General features: G+C 50.1%; 3 protein-coding genes and 2 non-coding genes across 8 annotated transcripts; 3 read left to right on the top strand and 2 right to left on the bottom strand.

The window, feature by feature from the left end:
• Positions 1-5,974: 5,974 nt before the first annotated feature.
• LOC114229422 (transmembrane protein 225B-like) lies at positions 5,975-12,668 on the bottom strand. Of its 4 annotated transcripts, none has more exons than XR_008555158.1 (5): positions 12,448-12,668; positions 8,314-8,527; positions 7,817-7,926; positions 7,445-7,582; positions 5,975-7,043 (listed from the first exon to the last, which is right to left on the bottom strand). XR_008555158.1 is itself a non-coding variant. In XM_028138249.2 (5 exons), exons 1-5 carry the CDS (start codon positions 9,100-9,102, stop codon positions 6,901-6,903), a joined length of 684 nt encoding a protein of 227 aa, XP_027994050.1. In that variant the 5' UTR covers positions 9,103-9,182; the 3' UTR covers positions 5,975-6,900. The 4 variants fall into 4 exon arrangements, 2 of the variants coding, with proteins under 2 accessions (XP_027994050.1, XP_054567886.1); XR_008555159.1 differs by having other exon boundaries at positions 7,817-7,850; XM_028138249.2 differs by lacking the exon at positions 12,448-12,668 and adding an exon at positions 9,058-9,182 and having other exon boundaries at positions 7,817-7,960.
• A 255-nt stretch (positions 12,669-12,923) lies between these two features.
• On the top strand, positions 12,924-13,016 carry TRNAV-UAC (transfer RNA valine (anticodon UAC)). Its single transcript is given in 2 exon segments — positions 12,924-12,961; positions 12,981-13,016. It is a non-coding gene; the product is annotated as a tRNA-Val (tRNA).
• Positions 13,017-14,075: 1,059 nt separating this feature from the next.
• TRNAS-GCU (transfer RNA serine (anticodon GCU)) lies at positions 14,076-14,157 on the top strand. The gene has a single exon. It is a non-coding gene; the product is annotated as a tRNA-Ser (tRNA).
• A 2,527-nt stretch (positions 14,158-16,684) lies between these two features.
• LOC129147946 (histone H2B type 1-C/E/F/G/I) lies at positions 16,685-17,135 on the bottom strand. The gene has a single exon (XM_054711931.1). The coding sequence runs from the start codon at positions 17,093-17,095 to the stop codon at positions 16,715-16,717; it is 381 nt and encodes a 126-aa protein (XP_054567906.1). The 5' UTR covers positions 17,096-17,135; the 3' UTR covers positions 16,685-16,714.
• Positions 17,136-17,414: 279 nt separating this feature from the next.
• LOC129147937 (histone H2A type 1-like) lies at positions 17,415-18,987 on the top strand. The gene is made up of 2 exons (XM_054711915.1): positions 17,415-17,803; positions 18,923-18,987. Exons 1-2 carry the CDS (start codon positions 17,415-17,417, stop codon positions 18,978-18,980), a joined length of 447 nt encoding a protein of 148 aa, XP_054567890.1. The 3' UTR covers positions 18,981-18,987.
• Positions 18,988-22,725: the final 3,738 nt, after the last annotated feature.

Raw genomic sequence — 22,725 nt, 5'->3', positions numbered from 1 at the left:
ACACCAACCGCTGTTTCCATTTGGTCTTGAAGCAGGACCTTTCGCCGGCGAGGCCAGTAGAAAAGCCTCTCCAGGACCCTCACACTTGAGCCCTCTTTTGCTTTTATCTGACACATGCATTGATTCCTACTCAGGGGTAACCTGTAGAACGCACACGTCCACCCCACATGAAAGTCAGCAAAAATCACAAAAGTTTTACAGACAAAAAATCATGGGGGTTAGGAGACAAGATCACAGGAGAGCGAAGGATTTAAAAATTGGAATTGAGGGAGCAAATTAGGAGGGAGGCACCCAGGGTGGGAGAGACCATCGAGGATGCCAGACAGGAAGGTACCCATCTCCTTGGACTGCATGGTGCCTGGGTGCGTGTAAATCGGCCTTAAATATACATGAAGGGAAGTAGTGATTAGAGAGCCTTGACATTGGGAGATATGGCCAGAAACACATTGTTAAGGCTTAAAACCCATGGGGGCGGGGGGTAGTCCAGGCAGACACCTTATATAATCAATTTTACATGCTAGAAAAGGGGTTTTAATGTTGAATGCCAAAGACCTTGGAAATGGGAACTGGAATTGGAGAGAAAGGGAAATGAGTTATAAAGTTATTGAAGTATTGAGATCTATTCACATGTCTCCTGCCAGCCCCTGAGGCCAAGTCTGTCTCCAGCTCCTGCCCCCACTGTGCTGCCTGGCACAGAATAGCGCCCCATAAACACTGTGGACTGAATGAGAGGTAGATGAAGGGCAGGAAGAGAAAGATTCTAGAGAGGCTTAAAGAGAGCGTCCACATGTGCCATTGTGTGTAGAGCCTTGGGAGAAGTTTTCGGTACCAACAGGCATACCGACCCACAGAATAGATCAGAGACCAGACATAAGTCTGGGCATATTTTCTTTCAGCACTTCAAAAACATGCTTCCATTTCCTTCCAGTGTCTGTAGTTTCTGGTAGGAAATCCCCAGACATACAAACTGTAGTTTCCCTTTCCTTTTCCTCTGGCAGCTTTCAGGAGTTTCTTTTTAGTTTTCAGACGGTGGGTGGTGAGAGTCTTGGGTGTGGGTTTCTGTGGGTTTCTCCTGCTGAAGCTTTGCTGAGCTTCTTCCATCGGGGTTATGCGTGTTGCCCTCTCCAGGACTGTGTCCAATTCAGGGCCACGTTGCAAGTAGAAAAATACAACTTAGACCTCACCCTTGTGGGATCACAGGTCCTCATGAGAAACACAATATGAATTACAAACGGACAGATCTCACTGTACCGGACTTGGGGTCATCATCCGCCCCGTGTTGTCCATGTGCACGGGTCAAAATCAGAAGAAATGGCCAAATGGCTGCTGCGTTCAAAACACACCACATTTTGTCTTTTTCCTCGAAGGGTCAGAAGGTTTGATAGAGAACGGAGGTCGGTTTGGTAAAACTTGGGGAATGTGGACATCGATCCCGCTACCTCATGCTACGCGAGCGCCCTACCGCTTGAGGCCATGCCCCACCTACTGCCTCCCAAGCCCAATAGCTTTTCTTTTATGAGCGGGTCTCCATTATCCACATTTCTGGTGACTCAGGACGTAAAGTCAGGACCGTTAGCGCGAACCCGGGATTAAGGGCGCGCGCTCTCCAGGAGGACAGGTGAGGGCGCAGCGGCCACCTCCGCCTCAGCCTCAGCCTCAGCCGGGGAAGGAGGAAGGACGTCTCCATGGGAAGCGCAGATGCCGCCAGACCTCCGCGCCTTTGGGTCGGATGGTCCTGGTCACCGAGGGAAGGTCTCGTCGCCCGCGAGCCGCGTTTCCTCACTCGCGGAGCTGGAAACCTGACCGGGACCCCCGTGCGCTCTGCGCTCCCCAAACTTCCCTCCTGCGTCGATCCTGACAGCTCTGGTTCTGTTCCGGCGCGGGCTTGGGCCGCTGGACGTGGGAGAACACGGAGCAGGATTCGCCGAGGGCCCTGTTAATTCTCGAGGGAACAGGAACAAGGAGGCGGGCGCTCTCAGACGGAGACTTTTTCATGCAAAATGGGCCAGCAGAAGAGACACGGAAGCGTGGAACGGAGGGAAGGCGGGGGAGGGCGGGAGGTGGTCAACCCAGGACTTTGCGTAGATGCGTGGCCCCTGGACGAGGCAGCGGGACGGTGAGGGCCTGGGCTGGGGGCGGGGCGGGCTGGGGGGGGGGGGGTCGATGGGGGAAAAGGAGACACATGTCATACTTTCAACAATCAAGACTTATTTTTTTCAAAATGGGCTGGCAGAGAAGATCGATTTCTCTCTCTTTTCTAGCCTCGTTTGGCCTGTGGTGCAGGTAGGATGACAGGCCTGTGGTTGCATCCACCACAAGTGGGGCGCTGAGCACAGAGTCAAGTCTCCAGCCGGTGACCGCCAGCAGCAGAGCGGGGCTGGGCTGGAGCCGGGCTGAGAAGTGGGCCTCCCAGGTGAAGAGAACGTCTAGTCTGCTGACAGGAAAGAAAAGAAAGGCTAGGGAGGAAGAAAAAGGGGAAAGGAAAGGAGAAAGAAAAGAGCAAAAATGGGAAATTAAAGGGAAGGAAGGGAGGGAGGGAAGGAGGGAGGAAGGAGGGAAGGAAGGAAGGAGGGAGGGAGGGGAGTAGGGAGGGAGGGAGGGGGGAAGGAGGGAGAGAGGGAAGGAGGGAGGAGGGAGAGAAGGGAGGGAGGAGGGAAGGAAGGGAGGGAGGGAGGGAGGGAGGGAGGGAGGGAGGGAGGGAGGGAGGGAGGGAGGGAGGAGGCTCAGGGAAACAGGCACACACCAAGCCGCTTCCCATTGCATTCCTGCGTTTGCTTCTGAGTTTTCTCCTGATGCCGTGAGGGGAGGCTTTAGAACACAGTGATGTGAAACCTGCAAGACCTCTGCCAAGGGTCCCTCTGCAGGGACAGGAGGCGTTAGGCAACAGCTCCACAACAATCGCAACAACACAGCTCACGGGCTTACACAGGGGATTGATGGTCACATCTGACACGTCCAGGGTGTGGGGAGGCTGACGTCTGGTTGCCTCAGGGCCTCTCTGGGGCCCCAGGACCAGGCTTTAGCTAGACCCTCTGCAGGCTGTCATTCTCGGCCTCCCATCTCACAGCTCAGCTGGTCCCCAGAGGAACCTCACGCTCTCACAGTCTTGAGACAAAGTCCAGAAGAAAAGCACACAGACCTCCGTCTTGTCTCTTGTTGAGGGGAACGTCTCCTCCATGCTCCTCTCCCACGGTGAGGTTTCCCCTCACATACTCTCCCCTAACCCAGTCCTGCCCAGCCTGGGCCACTGTGATGAATGAGGTCAATCAGCCCGGCCTGCGGCCTGTGTTGCCCAGTGGTTCAGCCTGGATCTATGAACCAGGAGGTCACAGTTCAACTCCTCATCAGGGCACACGCTCGGGTAATGGGCTCGATCCCCAGTAGGGGGCATGAAGGAGGCAGCCGAGTCATGATTCTCTCATCATTGATGTTTCTAGCTCTCCCTCTCCCTCCCTCTCTGAAACCAATAAAAATACCTTTTAAAAACAAGGTCAATAATCCTCATTCTGCCTCTAGAGCTGAGAGGGGGACCCACCTCCTTCAAAGCCAAAGCGGGATACAGAGGGTCTGTGAATAGAATCATGTTCCTGTTGGGAAGGAGGAATGCGGGTGTGGTGTTGGTGTGTGGAGGTGATAGAGGCAAGCTGTATTAGCTGCTATACCCAGGTCCACCCCCATATTCTATATAATAAAGAGGTAATATGCAAATTGACCATCACTCCAACACACAAGATGGCTGTCCCCATATGGACACAAGATGGCCACCACAAAATGGCAGGCAAGGGAGGGCAGTTGTGGGCGATCAGGCCAGCAGGGGAGGGCAATTGGGGGGGACTAGACAGCAGGGGAGAACAGTTAGGGGCAACCAGGCCAGCAGGAGAGGGCAATTGAGGGTGACCAGGCCAGCAGGGGAGGGTTACCCTCAGTTGGGGACAACCAGGCCTGCAGGGAAGGGCAGTTGGGGGGAACCAGGCCTTCAGGGGAGAGCAATTAGGGGCGACCAGGTTGGCAGGGAAAGGCAGTTAGGGGCTACCACACCAGCAGGGGAGGGCAGTTAGGGGCTACCAGGCCAGCAGGGGAGGGCAGTTAGGGGCTACCAGGCCAGCAGGGGAGAGCAGTTAGGGGCGACCAGGCTGGCAAGAGAGGGAAGTTAGTGGTGACTGGGCCAGCAGGGGAGGGCAGTTGGGGGTGACCAGGCTGACATGGGAGGGCAGTTAGGGGTGACCAGGCCAGCAGGGGATGGCAGTTAGAGGCAATTGGGCCAGCAGGGGGGCAGTTAGGCATCGATCAGCCTGGCAGGGCAGTGGTTAGGGTGATCAGGCTGGCAGGGCAGTGGTTAGGGTGATCAGGCTGGCAGGCAGAAGTGGTTAGGGGCAATCAGGCAGGCATGCAGGTGAGTGATTGGGAGCCAGCAGTCCTGGATTCTGAGAGGGATGTCTGACTACCCGTTTAGGCCTTATCCCATAGGGCAGTCGGACATCCCTCGAGGGGTCCCAGATTGGCAAGGGTGCAGGCTGGGCTAAGGGACAACCCCCCCCCCACCCCATGCATGAATTTTGTGCACCGGGCCTCTAGTTTAAAATAAGAGGAAATAAGTACTTTTAAGCATTTTGAAAGCTGAGAGCTCTGTTCCTTACATTAACCAGCATTAAACCATAGCCAGAGTTCCAGATCTAACCATCATAGAACTGATTTGACCAACAGCTTGTATTCAGTGCTTGTACTCAGAACATGGCATGACTTGTACATGCTTATACATTGACCTATAAATCAGAATCATACAAGTTGGCTATTAGTAATGCCATACGTCACAGGTCCTTATGACTCCGTGGCAAAAGGACACTTCATTTCTCAATCTGGATTCGGGGGCTAACGTGGCATCACAGGGCAGAGACCTGAAGCTCCGCCCAAAACCACCACCTCCATCTGCCTCCCCGGAGAGGACAGGAGTAGTTTTATTTATTCTGGAAATTGGTAATTTACGCTGCCTCAATTTGTCAATCAAATATATACCGTAACTCTCATTCGCTCCCAGACTTACTTTTGTAGCCTCTTGAATAACCATTGATTTTTGTTTTATCCTCACAATCAGTTCACCTCCAGCATAACCCTAAACACTGTCTGCCTTAACTTTTGCTCTTGATTCTTGTTATTGTTCACATAGAAATTTGATCTGAAAGAGCAGGCTTAGAGAGACCCATACTAAAGTCTTGACTCACCAGATATCTGAATTTGGATGAATCACTTTTGAGTCAGCCCGTTACCTTATCTGCAAAATGGGGACGATACTCACTTGGCAGGTTTGTTGTGAGATTACAGGACACAGTGCCGGGCACATCCTGTCGGTAAAGCGTGGCCACTATTGACAGATCTAACCACCAAAGAACTGATTTGACCTATAGCTTGTATTCAGTACTTGTATTCAGTACGTGGCAATCTTCTAAAGCGTCACCTTAGTAACTCAAAGGGTATTTATCTATTCACCCAGCAAAATGTGAAACCCTGAGGCTGCAAAGGTAAAGCTCACTCCTCATTCCTCAGGGAACTAACATCTAGTCAGAGAGACAAATCTAAACTCATAGCTACACTAAAACAGGAATGAAGGAAACATGCTGGGGACAAACATCAGTTCACGTGGGGGGGACGTCAGGGGCGCTCGTGGGATGTCGCACTTGAGCTTCATCTTGCCACGGAGAACAAGCTGACCCTGTGGAGAAGGAAATGCAGTTGCTGGCAGATTTTAGGAAAAGCTGTTCCAGGAGGTTGAACAGTGTGAACTGGGGTGAGGGGACTTGGTGGGGGGGGGCAGAACGGGCTGGAGGGGTTCACCTGGAGCCTCGGGTATACTGGCCTGGCAATGTTATTTTTCTCTAGATAAGGTGGTTCCTTTCTGATCCTTCCAGCTGTACTTTCTTCGCATGTATGGCATGAATCACAATAAAAATAGTAAAACATTTTGAAAGATAGGTTGGCATCAACTTATAAAGATCTTTATTTATCAAGATAAGGAATTTATCCTGAAGGTAAGAACAAGGCACAGTGGTTTTTAAGGAGCACATTCTCAGCTCTGTGCTCTAAGAAGAGGGGTTGGTCGCATGGTGGAGACAGACCGCAGTGGGGAGGCCACTAGGAGCCCCTGGCCTGGCAGGAGTGGCCCAGGCGCAGTGTGTGCAGAGCTCAGAGGGGAGCAGAGGTCTGGCTGAGGGGGAGGGACAGGCTTTGGAAGTGATGAGAAGGGGAACTTAGGAGACGGTTTGCATTTAGGGGTCAGGAAATTCCATTAAACTTTACCGAATAGTTAAAAAAAGTAGTGTTCTGGAGGAAAGAGCTCCAGGTTCCACCCGAGTCTTGTGTAGCCCTGATCCTACCAGGACTTTTGTTGGGTCGATGGACTATCCCTGCGTCTGTCCAGTGAGTTCACTCTCTTGTTGTCATTTAAGTGAGTTTAGATGAGGTTTTGTTGCCAGCAACAGAGCCCTGAGTTATATGACAGTGAAAAGATCACTCTCACGGAATTACCAGAGGGCAGAGAATTTATATCAAAATTCAGGCCACACAGGTGGAGAAAGAGCTTCGTTGCTGTTAGGACACGCCTAGCAGGACACAGGAAACACTGAGATGAGAGGGTGGGCCTTGGTCAGGTTCAAGGTGAGAGGAGCTTTTCATTCCAAGTCTCCGAGACCCAAAGCAGACTCATCACTCCCCACCCCCGACTGTGTCTTCTCTCACATGAAAACCCAAGTCCCTGGAATCCTAATCCTCATCGGAATGATGGTCAGAAGCGGGACAACTCTTTCGTCTTCCACAGCAATTAAACAAGAGAGCGTGGAGCTGGGAAGTCTTGAGGTGCAGGCTAGACAGGAGGTTCCCACGGTTAGCCTGCTCGCCACGGAGAGTAGACTAGCTGTCTGCACTCGGTTTACTCTCGGTGTCAGTTACGGGGCAATGACTGGCCATGGATGTTTGCATGGGTTCCACTTGAATCGGCCGCTGCAGGACCCACCGAAACCAACAGTGGTGGGCGCTGATGAAACAGAGAATTCCTAAGGAAAAAAAAAATGATGATGTTGAAAATGACAACATTTGATGTTTTTAAAGAAATTCAGTTTTTAAACAGGTTTAACAAATGAGTGTGGGGTCGAGGGACCTGTCATCCCATTTCTCTACCCCACCTACCCCTTGCCCTCCTACCATCTGTCCTATAAACTCTCACATCCCAGCCATGGTTCTTACTGAATGTACAGGAGAAATGGATGCTGTTTTTCTATAAAGGCAAAATTCTAACATAGAGTAGGAGCAGCTGCAATAAGCAAATGAAACGTCACTGCACTAAATCCACACCTAGAAACTAACAGTACTCAGGGCAGAGAGCTGGAGCCGTGGGCGTGACTGTTCTGGACTTAGGACCTAGCCCAAGTGCTCACAAAGCCCCCAAAACACTCACCAGACAGGAAAAACAGCGTGATGCTGACTGAGAGGATGAAAGTGGGGTAGAGAAAGGTGACTTTCGCTTCCTTGAAAACGTCAGTTACTCTCCAAATATACAGAGAGTGCAGCAGCAACGTAAGGAACACACAGACACCTGCTCCTCAGGAAAGGGGCAGAGAGCAGCCCGGTTAGTTAGTGTGTGGCCTTCAGGCGAATTCCCAAGACCCAAAGCTGCCATCTAAGCTCCTCTGCCCTGTTTCCTTATTGACATGGGGCTCTCTGTGACCTTAGCAGAGCTTGGGCAGATTCTAAGGAGCTGTGACCCTGGAACGTGACCCCAGCCCAGCACAAGGCCCACTGAGGGAACCCACTTCCTCCCATCTCTCACCTATGATGAAGCAGGTGATGGTGAAGACAAAGTACTGTTTCCAGGTGTCAGGAAGGGAATTAGGGAAGGCCAGGAGTGTGATGTTCAGGAAGAAGGAGAGAAGAAGGGCGCTGATCATGAAAATTCGACCAAATATGAAGCAGTCTGAATTAGGGAGGGAGAGGGGAGAAAGGCCAGCAGCTCCCTCTAGGGTTCCCTCCTTCCTGGGTCTGAATCCCCACAATACAAAGGAAACAGTGCAGGGACTTTGATGAAGAAACCGTTGGCAGCAGGTGGGAAGCATAGGGCTTGAGGGACGTGCCAGAAGGTCCAGGACAGCGATTCTGGCCGAGCTGGTCACCCCAGAGGCCTGACCCCCTGGCCCATCTGGAAATGAGCCACTGTTACTGAGCGGAGTGTAACTGCTCCGCCCATGTGACCAGGGCAGAAAAAGAGGCTGGAACTTCCTGGAAGGGACAGGTTGGAGCAGGGCCCTCCCTTTCAATGCCGGCACTTACATGACTTGGATGGAGGAACCCAGCACCTGACCTCATCACTGCAGATGGCAAACAGCGCGCTGAACAGGACCCGGGGGCCGTCAGGGATGTCCACCCTCGCCCAGGTGGACAGGCTGAAGGCCCACCACAGGAGGGCCGACCCCGTGACCGTGCAGGTGAGGACCAGAATGCGGTACGGCTTAGTTATCCCACATCTCATACAGAAGGGTGCTGACTAGAAAAAAAGAGGGGGGGGGCAGTATATGAGTTCATTTCCCTTTGGGATTTCTCCCCAGACAAGTCCAACCCTCTGGTCCTTTCTCATACTCGGCTCCCAGGCTCCCCTCCTCCTTGTCCCCTAACCAGATCCTCTCCAGGCCGCCGGCTGACCGGGTCCCTCGCCAGCGGGATGGAAAGCTCCTTCTTTTGGTCTCTGCATCTCGTCTGGCACACCCCTCGCACACATTCCTCCACAGCCTGCCCTGCTGCTGTGCTTCCCCACAGGCCCCGTCCCACCACCTAGACTTGATGTCCCTGGGGTCCGACTCCATCATCTCCCACGTTTGGCACAGTCCTTACATGTAGGAGGAGCCCCGTAAGTATTTCTTAACAGAAAAGGGGGAAACCACAGCACATTCCAAGCACATCCCTTGGTGATGTCAAGCGAAGTAAAAGTTTTGGATGCAGCCTCAGCATGCCTCCTCGTCGTCATTCCCCTCAAATCACAGCCAAACTTTTCTCCTGCTGGTCCTGACTCCAGCGAACCTTTTGTCTTAGTTCTGTTTTGACCCTCTTGGTTTCAGCTTCCATCCTTTGATGCCCTGTTTTCTATAGCAGCGCCTTTTTATGGCGAGGCCCATCCTGGCCTTCTCAACAGAACACTGTGGTCCCTTCCTGTTTCATGGGTTCCACTGGCAGGAACGTTTAGTGACATCATAAATATGTGACCTGCCTCCTAAAAAAATGTGAGCTCCTACCCTGTAGCCCCTGTTTTTTTAAAGAATGAGTCATGTCCCATGCCCCTCCGCCTAGTAATGCCTTTGTGTTCCTCGGCACATGTACACTTCACAAGTTATGGCTTGTGTCCTTAGCTCTAGCTTCTAATACCAAATGGGCCCATTCACCCTATTCCTGTACAAGACTGAAGGGCACGTGAGAGAGAGTACAGGCTAATCAGGAACTAACTGGGAAGGTGTAAGTAGAAACAGATTTTATGTGAAGGGCACAGCGGATCATACTACGTCCTTCACTAGAAGGTGTCAAGACATGTGATGCCTTCTGACCCAGCCTTATTGTCTCACACACTGGTTGACCAAGGGTGAACACTTGGCATGTTTGTTGATGAAAGAATTAATAAATGAATAAAAATAGAGACCAAGAAGCAGAGGGTTTCTAAGAACCTCTGTTTCGGTGTTTCTTAAATGTAGGCTGTGGGAAGGCAAGGATTAACTTTGTCTATTAAATTCACGTATGAAGTCTAAGCACCTGCAACTTTACTGGCAAGAGGCAGGTGTTGCATAAATATCTGTGGAATGAGTGAGTGAATGAATGATCCAGGAACAGTTAGGTTCCTCCACTGGGTATATACTTTGCCCTCGCATTTCCAGGATTGACTAGGATGTTGGCGTGTGCAACAGCAGTGCATTGCCAGCTGAGCACTATAGGTTTATGTGTTGATCAGTTGTACTACTGAATGAGGACAGCGTGGCAATGGCATTGTCTGAGGAGACAAGGAATATTCACAGCAGGAAATAAGAAATAACTCAACAAGGTAGAGAGTACTTTTGACAATCATGTGCACACAGAAACCCAGCCAGGAGACTCAGGGAGAGTCAACATTTCAAGGCAATATGTTTAAATCTCTAGGTTGGTGGGAACCCTTGTTTTCTCCTGAACTTTGAACTGACCCAGAAAAACAAAGCAAATGGACAAACTGATTTTTGCTGATGTTGAAAAAGGAACAGATGGAAACTATAAACATATTTAAAAGCAAACTCTCAACTGTCAACATTGGTCTCTTACTCTTATTTACAACTTCTCAATCCACACATTAAAAACATAATTACTTACTCCACGTCAACTTTAAGTTGCCCCTTAAAATGACACAACTGTTTTTTTGTTTTGTTTTGTTTAAAATGGCTTGGGAAAGGAGTCAAGGAGAAATTGGAGACAGGAAGCCTTCATTTAAATACTAGTTTTGCCAATTACTTTTTGGCCAAGTAACTTCTTATAGTAAGAGAGAGAGAGAAAGAGGGAGGGAGGGAGAAATTACTTTCATTTGCTGAATGTGGTAGTGGTGTTGCACTTACATAAATACTAGAGGCCCGGTGCATGAACATTCATGCACTGGAGGGGGATGTCCCTCAGCCTGGCCTGCCCCCTCTCACAGTCTGGGAGCCCTCAGGGGCAGGAGGTGACCTGGTGATCAGGGGAAGGTTATGCCCCCATCACACCTCTGCTGCTGCCACTGTCGGCAGCGCAAGCCTCAGCCAGCCCTGGTTGCCTGCGCCTCGGGCATTGGCTGGGCAGCCGCCATTCCAGGCTTGCCTGCATTTCGGGCCAGCCCTAGGTGGCTGGGGGGCTGAGGGGACTGGGGGACTCCAGAGGCAGGTGTGCCTGCTGCCCTGGCGGGGCTAAGGGGACTGGGCGCAGCCATCTTTGAGGGTGTGAGTCAATTAGCATATTCCCTCCTTATTGGCTGTGGGTGCCGCCATCTTTGTGAGGGTCAATTAGCATATTCCCTCTTTATTAGATAGGATTATATACTATAAAGTTCTTATCTCTAAGACATACAAAGTGAAGAATTTAGGATATGATAGCTCTATGTTTAACTTTAAATTATTCCCTTTCCCACCCCCACCTTCCCACTCCACAAAAAACATAGTGAAAAGATAGAGGAAACAAGACTGGCAAAATGTTGATGATTCTAAGATTGATTACAGGGGATTTCATGATCTAATTATGTCAATGCCCATATGTTTGAAAATTTTCAAAACATATAGTTTAAAATATGTAATAAAATTTGACATTTCAGATCCTAAAGGGCTAGAAACTAACGCCTTTCTTATGCAAACACACTGCTCACATGGTTGAAAATGCTGCCTGCTCTCTAACAGCTATAGGATTACAAAAACATTTAAATAATAAGACTTGAAAGTTGAAATTATTTTCCTCCCTTGAAATTACTTCTTGTTACAAAAGCTGCAGGATGGATGCTGTGTTAGCAGGAGTGAAAGCAACATCAGAACGTAACATCTGCCAAGCATAATAAAGCGCAGCACAAGACTAGCTAGCTTGTTGCCTCTTTTATACACGGAAGGTTTGTGGCAATCCAGCCTGGAGCCAGTCCATTGGCACTATTTTCCCAACAGCATTTGCTCCATGTCAGTGTCACATTTGAGTCATTCCTGCAGTATTTCATCGTTACGATCTGTGATCAGCTACTTCGTGCTATTGTCCTTGTTTCGAGCACCATGGCGTGGCCAAGGGTTTGCCACGGGTGCCCCTTCGACACTGTGCCTTGCATAAGCTGCTCATAGGGACACCCACATACTCTGGGTCCCCGACTGGAGCTGAACAACGTTAACTGTCTGAACTGACCCAAGTCCGAGATCTGAGCTCGCTCACTGCGACTGGGCAGGTTTACGGAACTGGTGACAGAGCAGCTTTATCTTCGCGTCCGGCGGAGCCACTCTGCTCCAGCCGTGTGTGTCACTGCTTGTTAATTTCTTGGCTAAAATGGTCAAGCCATGATAAAATGCAACCATTATTTAAAACAAACAAACAAACAAAAAGGAACCACTGACTTCTAGCCGATTAAATCAGAATCCGCAGGCTGGTTCCAGCCATGTCTTTTCAAACATTGGTTACTATTCTTTGTAAAAGCCCCCCAGGCTGTGCTAACGTACAGGTAGGGGCGAGAAACGCTGGACTAAACGGTCTCTGAGGGGACTACTTGCTGGATTCTCGTGTCTCGAACACAACCCCCGGGGCTGGCGGGAAGCCTACACGAAGGAGATTTAAATGAAAAACAAAGCGGTGGGCGGAGGGGGCAGGCCCGCCCAGGGACGCCGGTTAGTCTGGACCGCGGCCAACCCGCAGGAGGGACGCCTGGCCCGGAACAGCACTTCCGGCCCCCGGTTGCTGACCCCTCACCTGAGCCCCAAGAGCAGACAAGACCTTGGCCCTTCTCCCGGGTCCGCGGGGAATTCGGCGCCTCCCGCCGTTGGGGAGAGGCTTGGGGAGGCCCTGTCCGTTCCACCCCTGGTTCCTCCCGGACCCGGGGTCACAGGTCGCAACCAGAACCCCTGGGAGCAGAGGGCATCTTAACTTCCGGAGGGAAAAATAACGAAAGTGCGCGAGCCCGTCGCCAACTTCCGGTTCCCCCGGGCGCTTGGAGCCCCGGACAACAGGGTTCCGGGACCCGCGCAGCCCCAGGAGGCTGGCCCGCACCGGGGCCTCCCGGTCGCCTTGGAAGTGTCCTCTCCTCGTTCGGGGAGCAAGCGGCTCCATGCCGGCAGGGGGAGTGGTCCGGGTGCCCCGCGGCTGGACCCAGTCCCCAGGCTCCGGGGGCCACAGCCACCCGAGCCAACGCCGGACTGAGTAACCAGTGACCGGAAGTGAGGGCGGGCACTCCAGTGGCGCAATCGGTCAGCGCGCGGTATTTACAGGGCGTGCGTGCGCGGGTGATGCTGAGATTGTGAGTTCGAGCCTCACCTGGAGCATCTTTTCCCACCGGAGCGCGCAACCCTTCCCCAGTGCTTTCCACCGGGCTTGAGCTTTCCTTTTTTTGAAATATTAATTACCGACTCCATCTTAAAAACGTATTATATGTCTGTCCAGATTTTCTATTTTTTTCTTGTGTTCATTGCCATAATTTACATACTCTGGGAAATTTTTAAATATATTTTTTATTACTGATAGTATTACAGATATCTCCCACCCTCCTCCCCCTTTCCTCCCCTCCTCTCAGCCCCTAGCTCTGGGAAATTTTTCATTTCATCGAAGTTGTCCAATTTGTTAGCATGACATCCATACTGTTTATCCCTTTATGATGTTTTCAATTTTTTTTTTTGAGATCAGTAGTGATGCTCTCTGTTTCCTTCCTGATTTCTCATCGTCTCTCTCTTTTTTCTGGTTGAGTCTAACTGAAACTTTGTTCATCTTGCTGGCTTTTCAAAAGACCCATCTCTTCATTTCATTGGCTTTCACCATTATTTTTCTGTTTTCCATTTTATTGATTGTACTCTAATCTTTATTCTTTCCTTTTTTGTACTGGCTTTGGGTTTAGTTTGCTCATCTTTTTCTAGTTCTTAAAGATAGAAGCTGAGGTTACTCAATTGAGTTCTTTCTTCTCTAATGCAGGTATTTAAGGATATAAATACTGTGTAAGTACTGCTTTAATGAAAGGCCACATTTTTGATGTATTATAGGTTCTTTTATTCAACCCAAAACGCTCTTTTTACATTCTCCTTCTGATTTCTTTTATACTCCTGGATTGTTGATTCAATTTTCCTTCTGTTGCTGATTTTAATTTAATTTTATCATCAGAGAACATTCTTGAACTTAGCACGGGAAGGTGCTAAGGCCTCCCACATGTGTTTCCATCGCATCCCAGCTGATTTGTCCTTGCTTCCCCCTCAGGTTCTTGTCTGTTATGCGAAGGGAATGAAGCTGTCTCCAAGGCCCCACCTCCCCGACATCTCCAGGCCCCATCCCAGAGCCTCTCCATCCGAGAGCTTCTCCATCTGGGAGTGACATGCTCCAGGGGCTTGGCCTGTAGAGACGAGGTGGCCGAGTGGTTAAGGCGATGGACTGCTAATCCATTGTGCTCTGCACGCGTGGGTTCGAATCCCACCCTCGTCGACTGTGTGGTTTTTAATGTGTAAATCTCCTAAAAAGTCTCTTGGATATATTTGCCCCCTGACCTTGATCTGAGCAACACTAATCCTCAGTCACTATGATCTGAGCACTTCCCTGTCCCCTTCATAAGTGGTCATTCTTGCATTCTGTTAGAACAGGTTTTTGGAGAATATCCCTCAGTTTTACCTGATGTAACATTGTTTGCTTGAGGGGGCTTTTATTTTCAACCAACTCAAAATTAGAATTCTCACGTTTAGCATCCATTACATACCTCATCTTATTAGTATAACAGTTTCCTGGTTTGCCCATCTGTTTCCAATTTTTATATCTATGACACACACATCTCAATATTCCCAGAGTTGTCTTTAAAAGCACAAGTTCTTTTCCAGTGAGTTCACTACTTATCATTGTCTGGCTTTCCTCTGAGGAGACTCTGGAGGAAGCCCAGATCAGTCCCGGGTTTCCCAAGGGGACTAGGAGGAGCCGAGTAGGATTGGGTGCTGTCAGGAGACGAGTGGTTTATGAATTACCCAATAATGGTGGGGTACAGCAAAGTGGGTTGAGGCATCTATGGTAAGAAACAAGAAATCCCTAAAGGAGATGACTGCTGTAAATAACCTTGGAGAAACAATCCCGGTAACGTCGTAGCCAGCGCTCTCTGTATGTTCTCCCAGCCTGGTTGCCAGCAGGATGGATTCCCTCTTCATCAGTCCCGGCCGCTCACCACTCTTTTCAGGCCCTAATATGACTTTACTTTTTCTCTACTGACTCTTTTGCTGTATTTAAAATAAGATGCTGGTAAGGAATTTTTGTTCTTACACTAGATACAAAGATGCTTACTTTCTTGTTATTGTTTTGTATCATTTTCTAAAAATACTTTAATCAGAAATAACCTAAGACATTTGTATAGAACTATGATTATGACCAAAGTTTCTATTTTGCCAAAAAGTTAAATCCCAGTAATATGTCCTTGATTCTGTTCCTGACAAATTCCAAAAAGTGACAAAGGGAACTCAAGGTGCCCTTCAGAGTCTGATTTCTGCACAGGAGAAAGTGGGGGTCTCAAGAAGCCACCCCAGAGTTTTCTGTGGTTCCGGCTTCTGATCTCAGGGGAGAAATACTCAAGCATTTCTGGGGTCATAGAGGCGGAAGCTGGTCCCCATCCTCTTTCTGGCCCCAGAGACACTCCCTCGGGAGATCAGAGTGAGAGTCAAGGTCCTCAGGCTGACAGGTTCCTCTGGTGAAGTCCTGGGGTGAGTCAGAGAGAAGCAAGGCCCCGGCTTTGGAAGAAACGGTTTTATGTGCGCTGCGAGCGAGTGATGCAGGAATGGCCGCGTCACTGGTGAACTCACCCTGGTACTTGCTCTGCGGTCAAGTTCTTTGTTGCCCCTTCTGGCGGCTGAGGCCCCTTAAGCCTTCTTTGCAACGTCCGGGTTTGAGGCACTCCTGGCTGTCATCAACTGTCACCGAGACTTCACCTGCCGGGAAGGAGGGACCCTCTGAAGAACCTCAGTGCCCGAAGGGCCACTTCCCCTCTCCCTCCGCAGTTACAGTTGTTTGCCTCAGAAATGTTCTTAGTCAGGTTTTCATTCTATTAATAGGAAGGATGTGAGGGAGAACATGAACTCGTCCAGTTTCCCTATCAGCATTTCCCTTTTTTAAGTCCCTCACTCTCCACCTTCCTAAAGTTGCAAAGCTCTGATCCGAAACGAGACCAGCTTCTGAGACACACACGTCACTTTCCTTTCTGGCTTAAGGCCTCGCTTGTGCCCAGGATAGAACTCACCGTGCCTGGCCCTGAGGGTTTAGCTTTCTAGGCAGATCAGGGTTCTGGGAAGAAAAATGACTTCCCCTCTACCCTCCTGAGTTCTAAGCCGAGAGCCCTGCCATAAAGGAGAGTTCCAAGAGAAAACAAGCCGATATTTATGACCCTGTCTGCCCCGTGTGTACCTAGGACACCCGGAGAAAAGTGCCTAACTCCCCGAGTGTCTAAGAATTGCGGTGTAAACACGATTTGAACAGGGCAAGGGTTTCTCTCCAACGAAGATTTCAAGAGGAAGTCTCACTCCTGAACAGGGCACAACGAGAAAGGCGAAGGGAAGGGAAGAGAAGGGGGGAGGGGGGAGGGAAGGGAAGCAGGTGGACCACGCCACAGTGCTTATCAGGTTGCGGGGACGGGGGCTGGGTCCCTCCTGGGCAGCTGGCTGGATGGCTAGACCGATGCAGGGCGCGCGCTCCCGGGCAAATTCAAACCCGGCTCAGCCTCGGCCCAGGCGCGAGTCCGACGTTATCCCTGGCCCGAGGGCGGCCGTGGTTAAGTTTGCTTGGAGCTTAGCATTTCCCTAGCGCTCGCTCCTTCACCCTGGGGAGCCCTTTTAAATGTAGGAAATCACTAAATGACACCGAGTCCCAGACCCTTGAGAGGCAAGCAAGTATTTTTGTCGTTAGTGGGTCGAGAGGTTCTCCAAAGATTGTTGCCCGACTTCGCACCAGCTCTTTCGCTCTGAGAATATAGGTGGCTCTGAAAAGAGCCTTTGGGTTCGAGCGGGGCCGCGGCGCCTCACTTGGAGCTGGTGTACTTGGTGACGGCCTTGGTGCCCTCGGACACGGCGTGCTTGGCCAGCTCGCCGGGCAGCAGCAGGCGCACGGCCGTCTGGATCTCGCGGGACGTGATGGTCGAGCGCTTGTTGTAATGCGCCAGGCGCGACGCCTCGCCCGCGATGCGCTCGAAGATGTCGTTGACGAAGGAGTTCATGATGCCCATGGCCTTGGACGAGATGCCGGTGTCGGGGTGCACCTGCTTGAGCACCTTGTACACGTACACCGAGTAGCTCTCCTTGCGGCTGCGCTTGCGCTTCTTGCCGTCCTTCTTCTGCGCCTTGGTCACCGCCTTCTTGGAGCCCTTCTTCGGGGCGGGCGCCGACTTGGCGGGCTCGGGCATGGTCGGGAGGAAGCGCCGAAGATGGGGAACGACTGGAAGGAAGAGTGTGAGGCTGCGAGTGTCCTCTGGGTCCAGTCTCCTTAAAGGAGGCGGGGAGTGAAGGCGTGTCCGACCGGTGGCGAGTCCCGGAAACGTCACCGGGGTGTTGTCCACTGAAAACAAGTGTATTTCAGCCCCAGGATCCCATTGGTTCAGTGAAAGGGCTGTAACTTGCCGCCAATGGCACAGACTCACTTTCGCTTCCTGGCGCGACTATAAAGAGGGCAGCTCCGGGCGATTCGACTCGGACCCAGGTCTGAGCGGAGGTTTTCTGTTCATCATGTCCGGACGCGGAAAGCAAGGAGGGAAGGCCCGAGCCAAGGCCAAGACGCGGTCGTCGCGGGCCGGGCTGCAGTTCCCCGTGGGCCGCGTGCACCGCCTGCTGCGCAAGGGCAACTACGCGGAGCGGGTCGGGGCGGGCGCGCCCGTGTACCTGGCGGCCGTGCTGGAGTACCTGACGGCCGAGATCCTGGAGCTGGCGGGCAACGCGGCCCGCGACAACAAGAAGACGCGCATCATCCCGCGCCACCTGCAGCTGGCCATCCGCAACGACGAGGAGCTCAACAAGCTGCTGGGCAAGGTGACCATCGCGCAGGGCGGCGTGCTGCCCAACATCCAGGCCGTGCTGCTGCCCAAGAAGACCGAGAGCCACCACAAGGCCAAGGGCAAGTAAGGAGCAAAGCGCAGCGTTCAAAACCAAAGGCTCTTTTCAGAGCCACCCACGCTTTCACTGAAGAGCTTGCAATTGCCATGTTGTAGCAGCTACTTGAGAATCCCCTTTGCTGATTAGAGATTGCAGTAGGTAAACACCCCAGGAAGGAAACTAGCCATTCATTGAAAACAATGTTGCCATCAGCTGAGTAATAGGAACACAGTGGTTTGTGTCAGGTAATGAAGGCAATTGCCCTGGAGCTTAAGTGCCTCCGGATGGAAAGGGAAGCGCTCAGCAGTCAGCTCCTGATCAGAGCCACTCCCCTGGTAAAGAGCTTAGCACTTGAATTTGTAACCAAGTCAGTTTCCCGTTCAAAGGAAAACATAGTCAAAAAATGCATGAAGAAATGTGTATCCATCCACATGTATCTATATTGTGTTAGTGAATTTTATTTTTTAAATATATTTTATTGATTTTTTTTACTGAGAGGAAGGGGAGGGATAGAGAGCTAGAAACATCAATGAGAGTTGCCTTCTGCACACACACACACACACACACACACGCCCACACACACACTGGGGATGTGCCCACAACCAAGGTACGTGCCTTTGACCAGAATCGAACCTGGGACCCTTGAGGCCGCAGGCTGATGCTCTATCCACTGAGCCAAACCGGTCAGGGAGTCTTCATGAATTTAAAAAAAAACACCTTTCCATCCTGATACAGTTTCTTACAATAGAAAATGTTGGCAACAATGTGTCACAATGAAAGACGCTCAAATGACTCCCAGAAGTGTTTGTTTTTTTTTTAAAGGTAAATTTTGGGTTGTGAATAGGACCATGAAGAAAACTAAGCGGGTCCTGTGGCTGAGTGGCAGGAGAGCTGGGGGTGTCTCCTTTTATGTCACTTATTCACTATCGACACCCTCACAGTTCCAGGGGCCAGAGGTCCGAAATCAAGCTGCTGCCAGGCCTGGTTCATCCCAGGGCCTTTGAGGGCGGCACCGCCAGGGGACTCTTCCAGATGCTGGAACATCGATGGCCAGCAGTTCTCAGGGTTCCTTGACTTAACCATCCCTCCAGCCTCTGCCTCCTTCACACCCTCCTTGCCCGAGTGTCTGTCCTCTCCTCTTGCAGGATCACAGCAATCATTAGACCTACAGCCCACTCTAAATCCAAGACGTTTTCACCTTGAGATTCTTAACCATCACATCTGCAGAGGCCCTGTTTCTAAACCAGGTGGTATGGTGACAGTCAGGTAAGGCAGGAATTGGGGGGGGCGGGGGGGGGGGAGAGACACTCTTCAACCCACTCCCATGACTGGGGAAGCATTCTGACTGGATTGCATTTGAGCAGAGATTTATTTAAAACCGGGTAGTCAATTATGTTGCTCTTTTGGGTAATGTTCTAAGCAAAGAAGATACTCCCCAAACCGTCATGTTTTGGCCGTCATGTATGTGGAATGTTTAGCAAGATCCAGAGGTCAGGGTGCAGGCGTTCCTCACCCTAGAGCTCGGTCTCGTCTCGATCGGGAGGTACTAGCGTCGAAAGTGAATTCAGAGACAGAGGTTAGGTCATATAGAGCTAGGATCGTGTTGGGCAGAGGTCGGCAAACTCATTATTCAACAGAGCCAAATATCAACAGTACAACGATTGAAACTTATTTTGAGAGCCAAATTTTTTAAACTTAAACTATATAGGTAGGTACATTGTTATTAACTTAATTAGGGTACTCCTAAGCTGGCCTTTGCTAAAAACTCAAGGGTCCAAAGAGCCGCATGTGGCTCACGAGCCGCAGTTTGCCGACCACTGGTGTAGGGCGTTTTATAGGTCATGCTACATTTGGCAAATGATTCCAAATCTCCATCCTATGAGTTTTGGTTGTAGTAGAGTATAGAAATGTTTTTAAAAGTTTAAAAATGTCTAAAAAATGTTAAAAAGGTTTTGAAATGTTTGAGTTAACTTTCCTGATACTTAAAGTGTGATATTAAGGACACATTCCCCACTGCCCTGAGGCGTGTGTACCCCACAGATAAAGATTTGAACCTCAGTTACTTGCTAAGATACCCATTTGTGTGAGCGATGTACTCCCCCTAGATAACCACATGTAGCCCCTCGCCCTGTTTAAAATTAATGTGTGCATTGATGTAATTCAATAGCCACCTGGACTGCTGGGGTACGAACAGGCTTTAAAAACAGATCCTGACCAACCAACAGTGCTCGCCTGTGGAGACCGCCACACAGGCACGTCCTTTTGCCAGCTCAGCTAGCGACGCCGCTCCACGCTCCTCTCCCTGCCAGACGGCAGAAGAACGGCTAGTACCGCCCGATCGAGATGAGACCAAGCTCTCGGGTGAGGAACGCCGGCCCCCTGCATCCGGACCGGACCAGCCCAGCTGCCGGACCCCAGAGGACAGCACCACCGGGATCCCGTTACGCCTGCACCCGCAGCATCAGGAACGTGTGTGAGTAACCAAGTGCTGTGTGATCTGCAACTGCACCTGTGCCATGTGGTGTCATTCCTCCGGCAGCTAATTGAATTATTTTGCGTACACTTAAAACTGAAGTTAAACTTTCTGGTCTTTTCGGTCTTAGGCCTGCCCTTGGTCCTGCTGCTGTAGAGTAGTCTCTTCACTAGCAGCTACTTCCATGTCCCGACACCTGCAGGGTTAGAGTTCATCTCAAGGGACACCATAGATAAACCACCCAGATCCTTTACGGGATCTACCTGGGACAGTTTTGAAGACAGAAATGGCATAGGTTTCTTGGAAAGTCATTAAGACAGCTGACTGGTGAACACAAACTTCAGGACAGAACTTTGTCTATGAGAAACGACCCTGGCTTGATCTCATTGGGAGCAGCAGACCAATAGTTACGGACTTTGCAGCTGTAACTAACAAAGTGTGTTGCCGGATTTGATGTGTACTTTGTGGGAGAGGAGACAATAAATTCCTCTGAACCATTCTCAGTGTTTAGGTGAGATCCCTGTAATAAAGCCAGAGAGAAAAACCAGAATTTTATCAATTTTACCAATGTTTATGGGACAGATACTCGGGGAAACTGAGTAAACTCTCAAAAAGGCCCCAAGCCACCTTCTTCAGTTAAAGACAAAAGCCAGGGGAGGGGAGGGCAGTTAGGAGAGATTACCTGGAGGAGGACATGTTTTCTGATGCAAATTAAGTACAAGCTTTCCCCTTGGGTGAGATGTGTGGTTTCTAGTACCAGGAGGGAGATGGCTGGTGAGATTTCCTTTGTAAAAGTAAACATCCCTTATGAAAAGGGAACTTCTGCTTTCTTCCAAGATTCTCTCCTGTTGGCTGGTTCTCAGAAATAATCAGGTCAAATTAATCCTCTTGCCAAAGAGGCTCAATGGGGGCGAGGGGGGGGGGGGCTTATTCTGATCCCTTTCTATTGAGGAAGACTGTAAAGAACAAGACCTGGGTTGTAGCCACGTTTGCCTTCATATAGGAAGGTTTTTGGTATGTTCGGAAGCAGCCCGAGTTGCCTTACATTTTTATAAAATGATATGTGTATCGCAGCATAAACACCTTTGGCTATTATAATTTCCCGAACTACAAAGAGCCTTACACCCCCCACTGGGGATGTGCCCGCAACCAAGGTACATGCCCTTGACCGGAATCGAACCTGGGACCTTTCAGTCCGCAGATCGATGCCCTATCCACTGAGCCAAACCGGTTTCGGCCTGTATTCATTTTTAAAGTAAAGAAGGGCCCTAGCCGGTTTGCTCAGTGGATAGAGCATCGCCTTCGGATTGAAGGGACCCAGTCAGGGGCGTGCAGGAGGCAGCCAATCAATGATTCCCTCCCATCATTGATGTTTCTCTCTCTCCCTTCCTCTCTAAAATCAATTTTTTTAAAAAATGTTAAAGAAGGTCTATAAAATGTATATTAGTAATTAAGGTTGGATATAGTAAAAGAAACATACTTTCCCCCTTCATTTGAACTTTCTGCATATTCACCAATGAGTTCATTGCTCTTGTAATTAGTAAAAGTGTTAGGGGCAGACATAGAATATTAGGGACAACATCTACAATTGTAAGAACTATTAATCCTGCTCTGTTCACCGTGATGGTTCTGTTCTAGTTGGAGAAAGCACCTTCTACCTGGCAGGGAGCTGTACGCCCTGGGACAGGGGAGCTCACACGGAATGCAGCCATCCTCCCATCCTGAGAACTGCCTACCGTGGAAAGATTGACAACCTCTGGAAAGATTGACAACCTCGTGGCCGAGACCATCTCGTCCCTGAGGCACCTGCTCTTTACAACCCCCATCCTATTTCCTGTAAACTGGTCCCGAGTGTCCAGAGGTGCCTGCCCTCTACGACCCACCCCCCCCCCAGCCCACATGACTTGTAACCTGTAATGAGCGCCCTGTGCCCACTTTCCCAGCCCTGCAATTCCTACGTTCCCACGTAATCTTTGTCCTTCTGCCCAATATAAGCAGCTGTCTTATGGGTGGGGCAGAGCAGATTTTTGTGGATGACCTGCTGCTCTCCCACGCTTCCAACGTTATTGGAATAAACACTCATGTGATTCCATCCCGTCTCTGCTGAATTGGCTGAAGTAGTGACAGCCAGCCTGGGTTCCTTTGTTGTCTGTTTACAAACGTGTGTGGGGTTTTTTAATTTTAAAAAATATATATTACCTGCACTTATCAGATCAAAATCAACCCAGTAAGTTTCCCCTTGGTCCCAGCCAGGGGAATGGTGATTATATATATATTCTAGAAAACTCTACTGAGGTACATATGTGGATTAGTAATAGTATTTTTCAGGTTAGGAGGACACAGCATTTCAAAGATAAATTTACCCTAAAAATGCATAGCTTTAGCACAGTTTTGATCAGACTACTTAGAGAAATTCTTGGTTGCAAGTAGACAACATAATTTGTAATTTTAAGAAAAAAGAGTGGTGATAACAGA

Source organism: Eptesicus fuscus, chromosome 22 (genome assembly GCF_027574615.1).
Source record: "Eptesicus fuscus isolate TK198812 chromosome 22, DD_ASM_mEF_20220401, whole genome shotgun sequence".
NCBI classification, from domain to species: Eukaryota; Metazoa; Chordata; class Mammalia; order Chiroptera; family Vespertilionidae; genus Eptesicus; species Eptesicus fuscus.
The sequence above is the reverse complement of the archived record's forward strand: the minus strand, read 5'-3'. Positions and strand labels throughout refer to the sequence as shown.

Coding starts and splice junctions, on each gene's coding strand:
- LOC114229422 (XM_028138249.2), bottom strand. CDS start 9,102: ATGGAAGCTGAAACCAAGAGGGTCAAAACAGAACTAAGACAAAAG. Junction 7,961..8,313: donor GGTTCCTCCATCCAAGTCAT/GTAAGTGCCGGC, acceptor TCCCTAATTCAG/ACTGCTTCATATTTGGTCGA. Junction 7,044..7,444: donor CACGCTGTTTTTCCTGTCTG/GTGAGTGTTTTG, acceptor TTTTTTCCTTAG/GAATTCTCTGTTTCATCAGC.
- LOC129147946 (XM_054711931.1), bottom strand. CDS start 17,095: ATGCCCGAGCCCGCCAAGTCGGCGCCCGCCCCGAAGAAGGGCTCCAAG.
- LOC129147937 (XM_054711915.1), top strand. CDS start 17,415: ATGTCCGGACGCGGAAAGCAAGGAGGGAAGGCCCGAGCCAAGGCCAAG. Junction 17,804..18,922: donor CACCACAAGGCCAAGGGCAA/GTAAGGAGCAAA, acceptor CTCCTCTTGCAG/GATCACAGCAATCATTAGAC.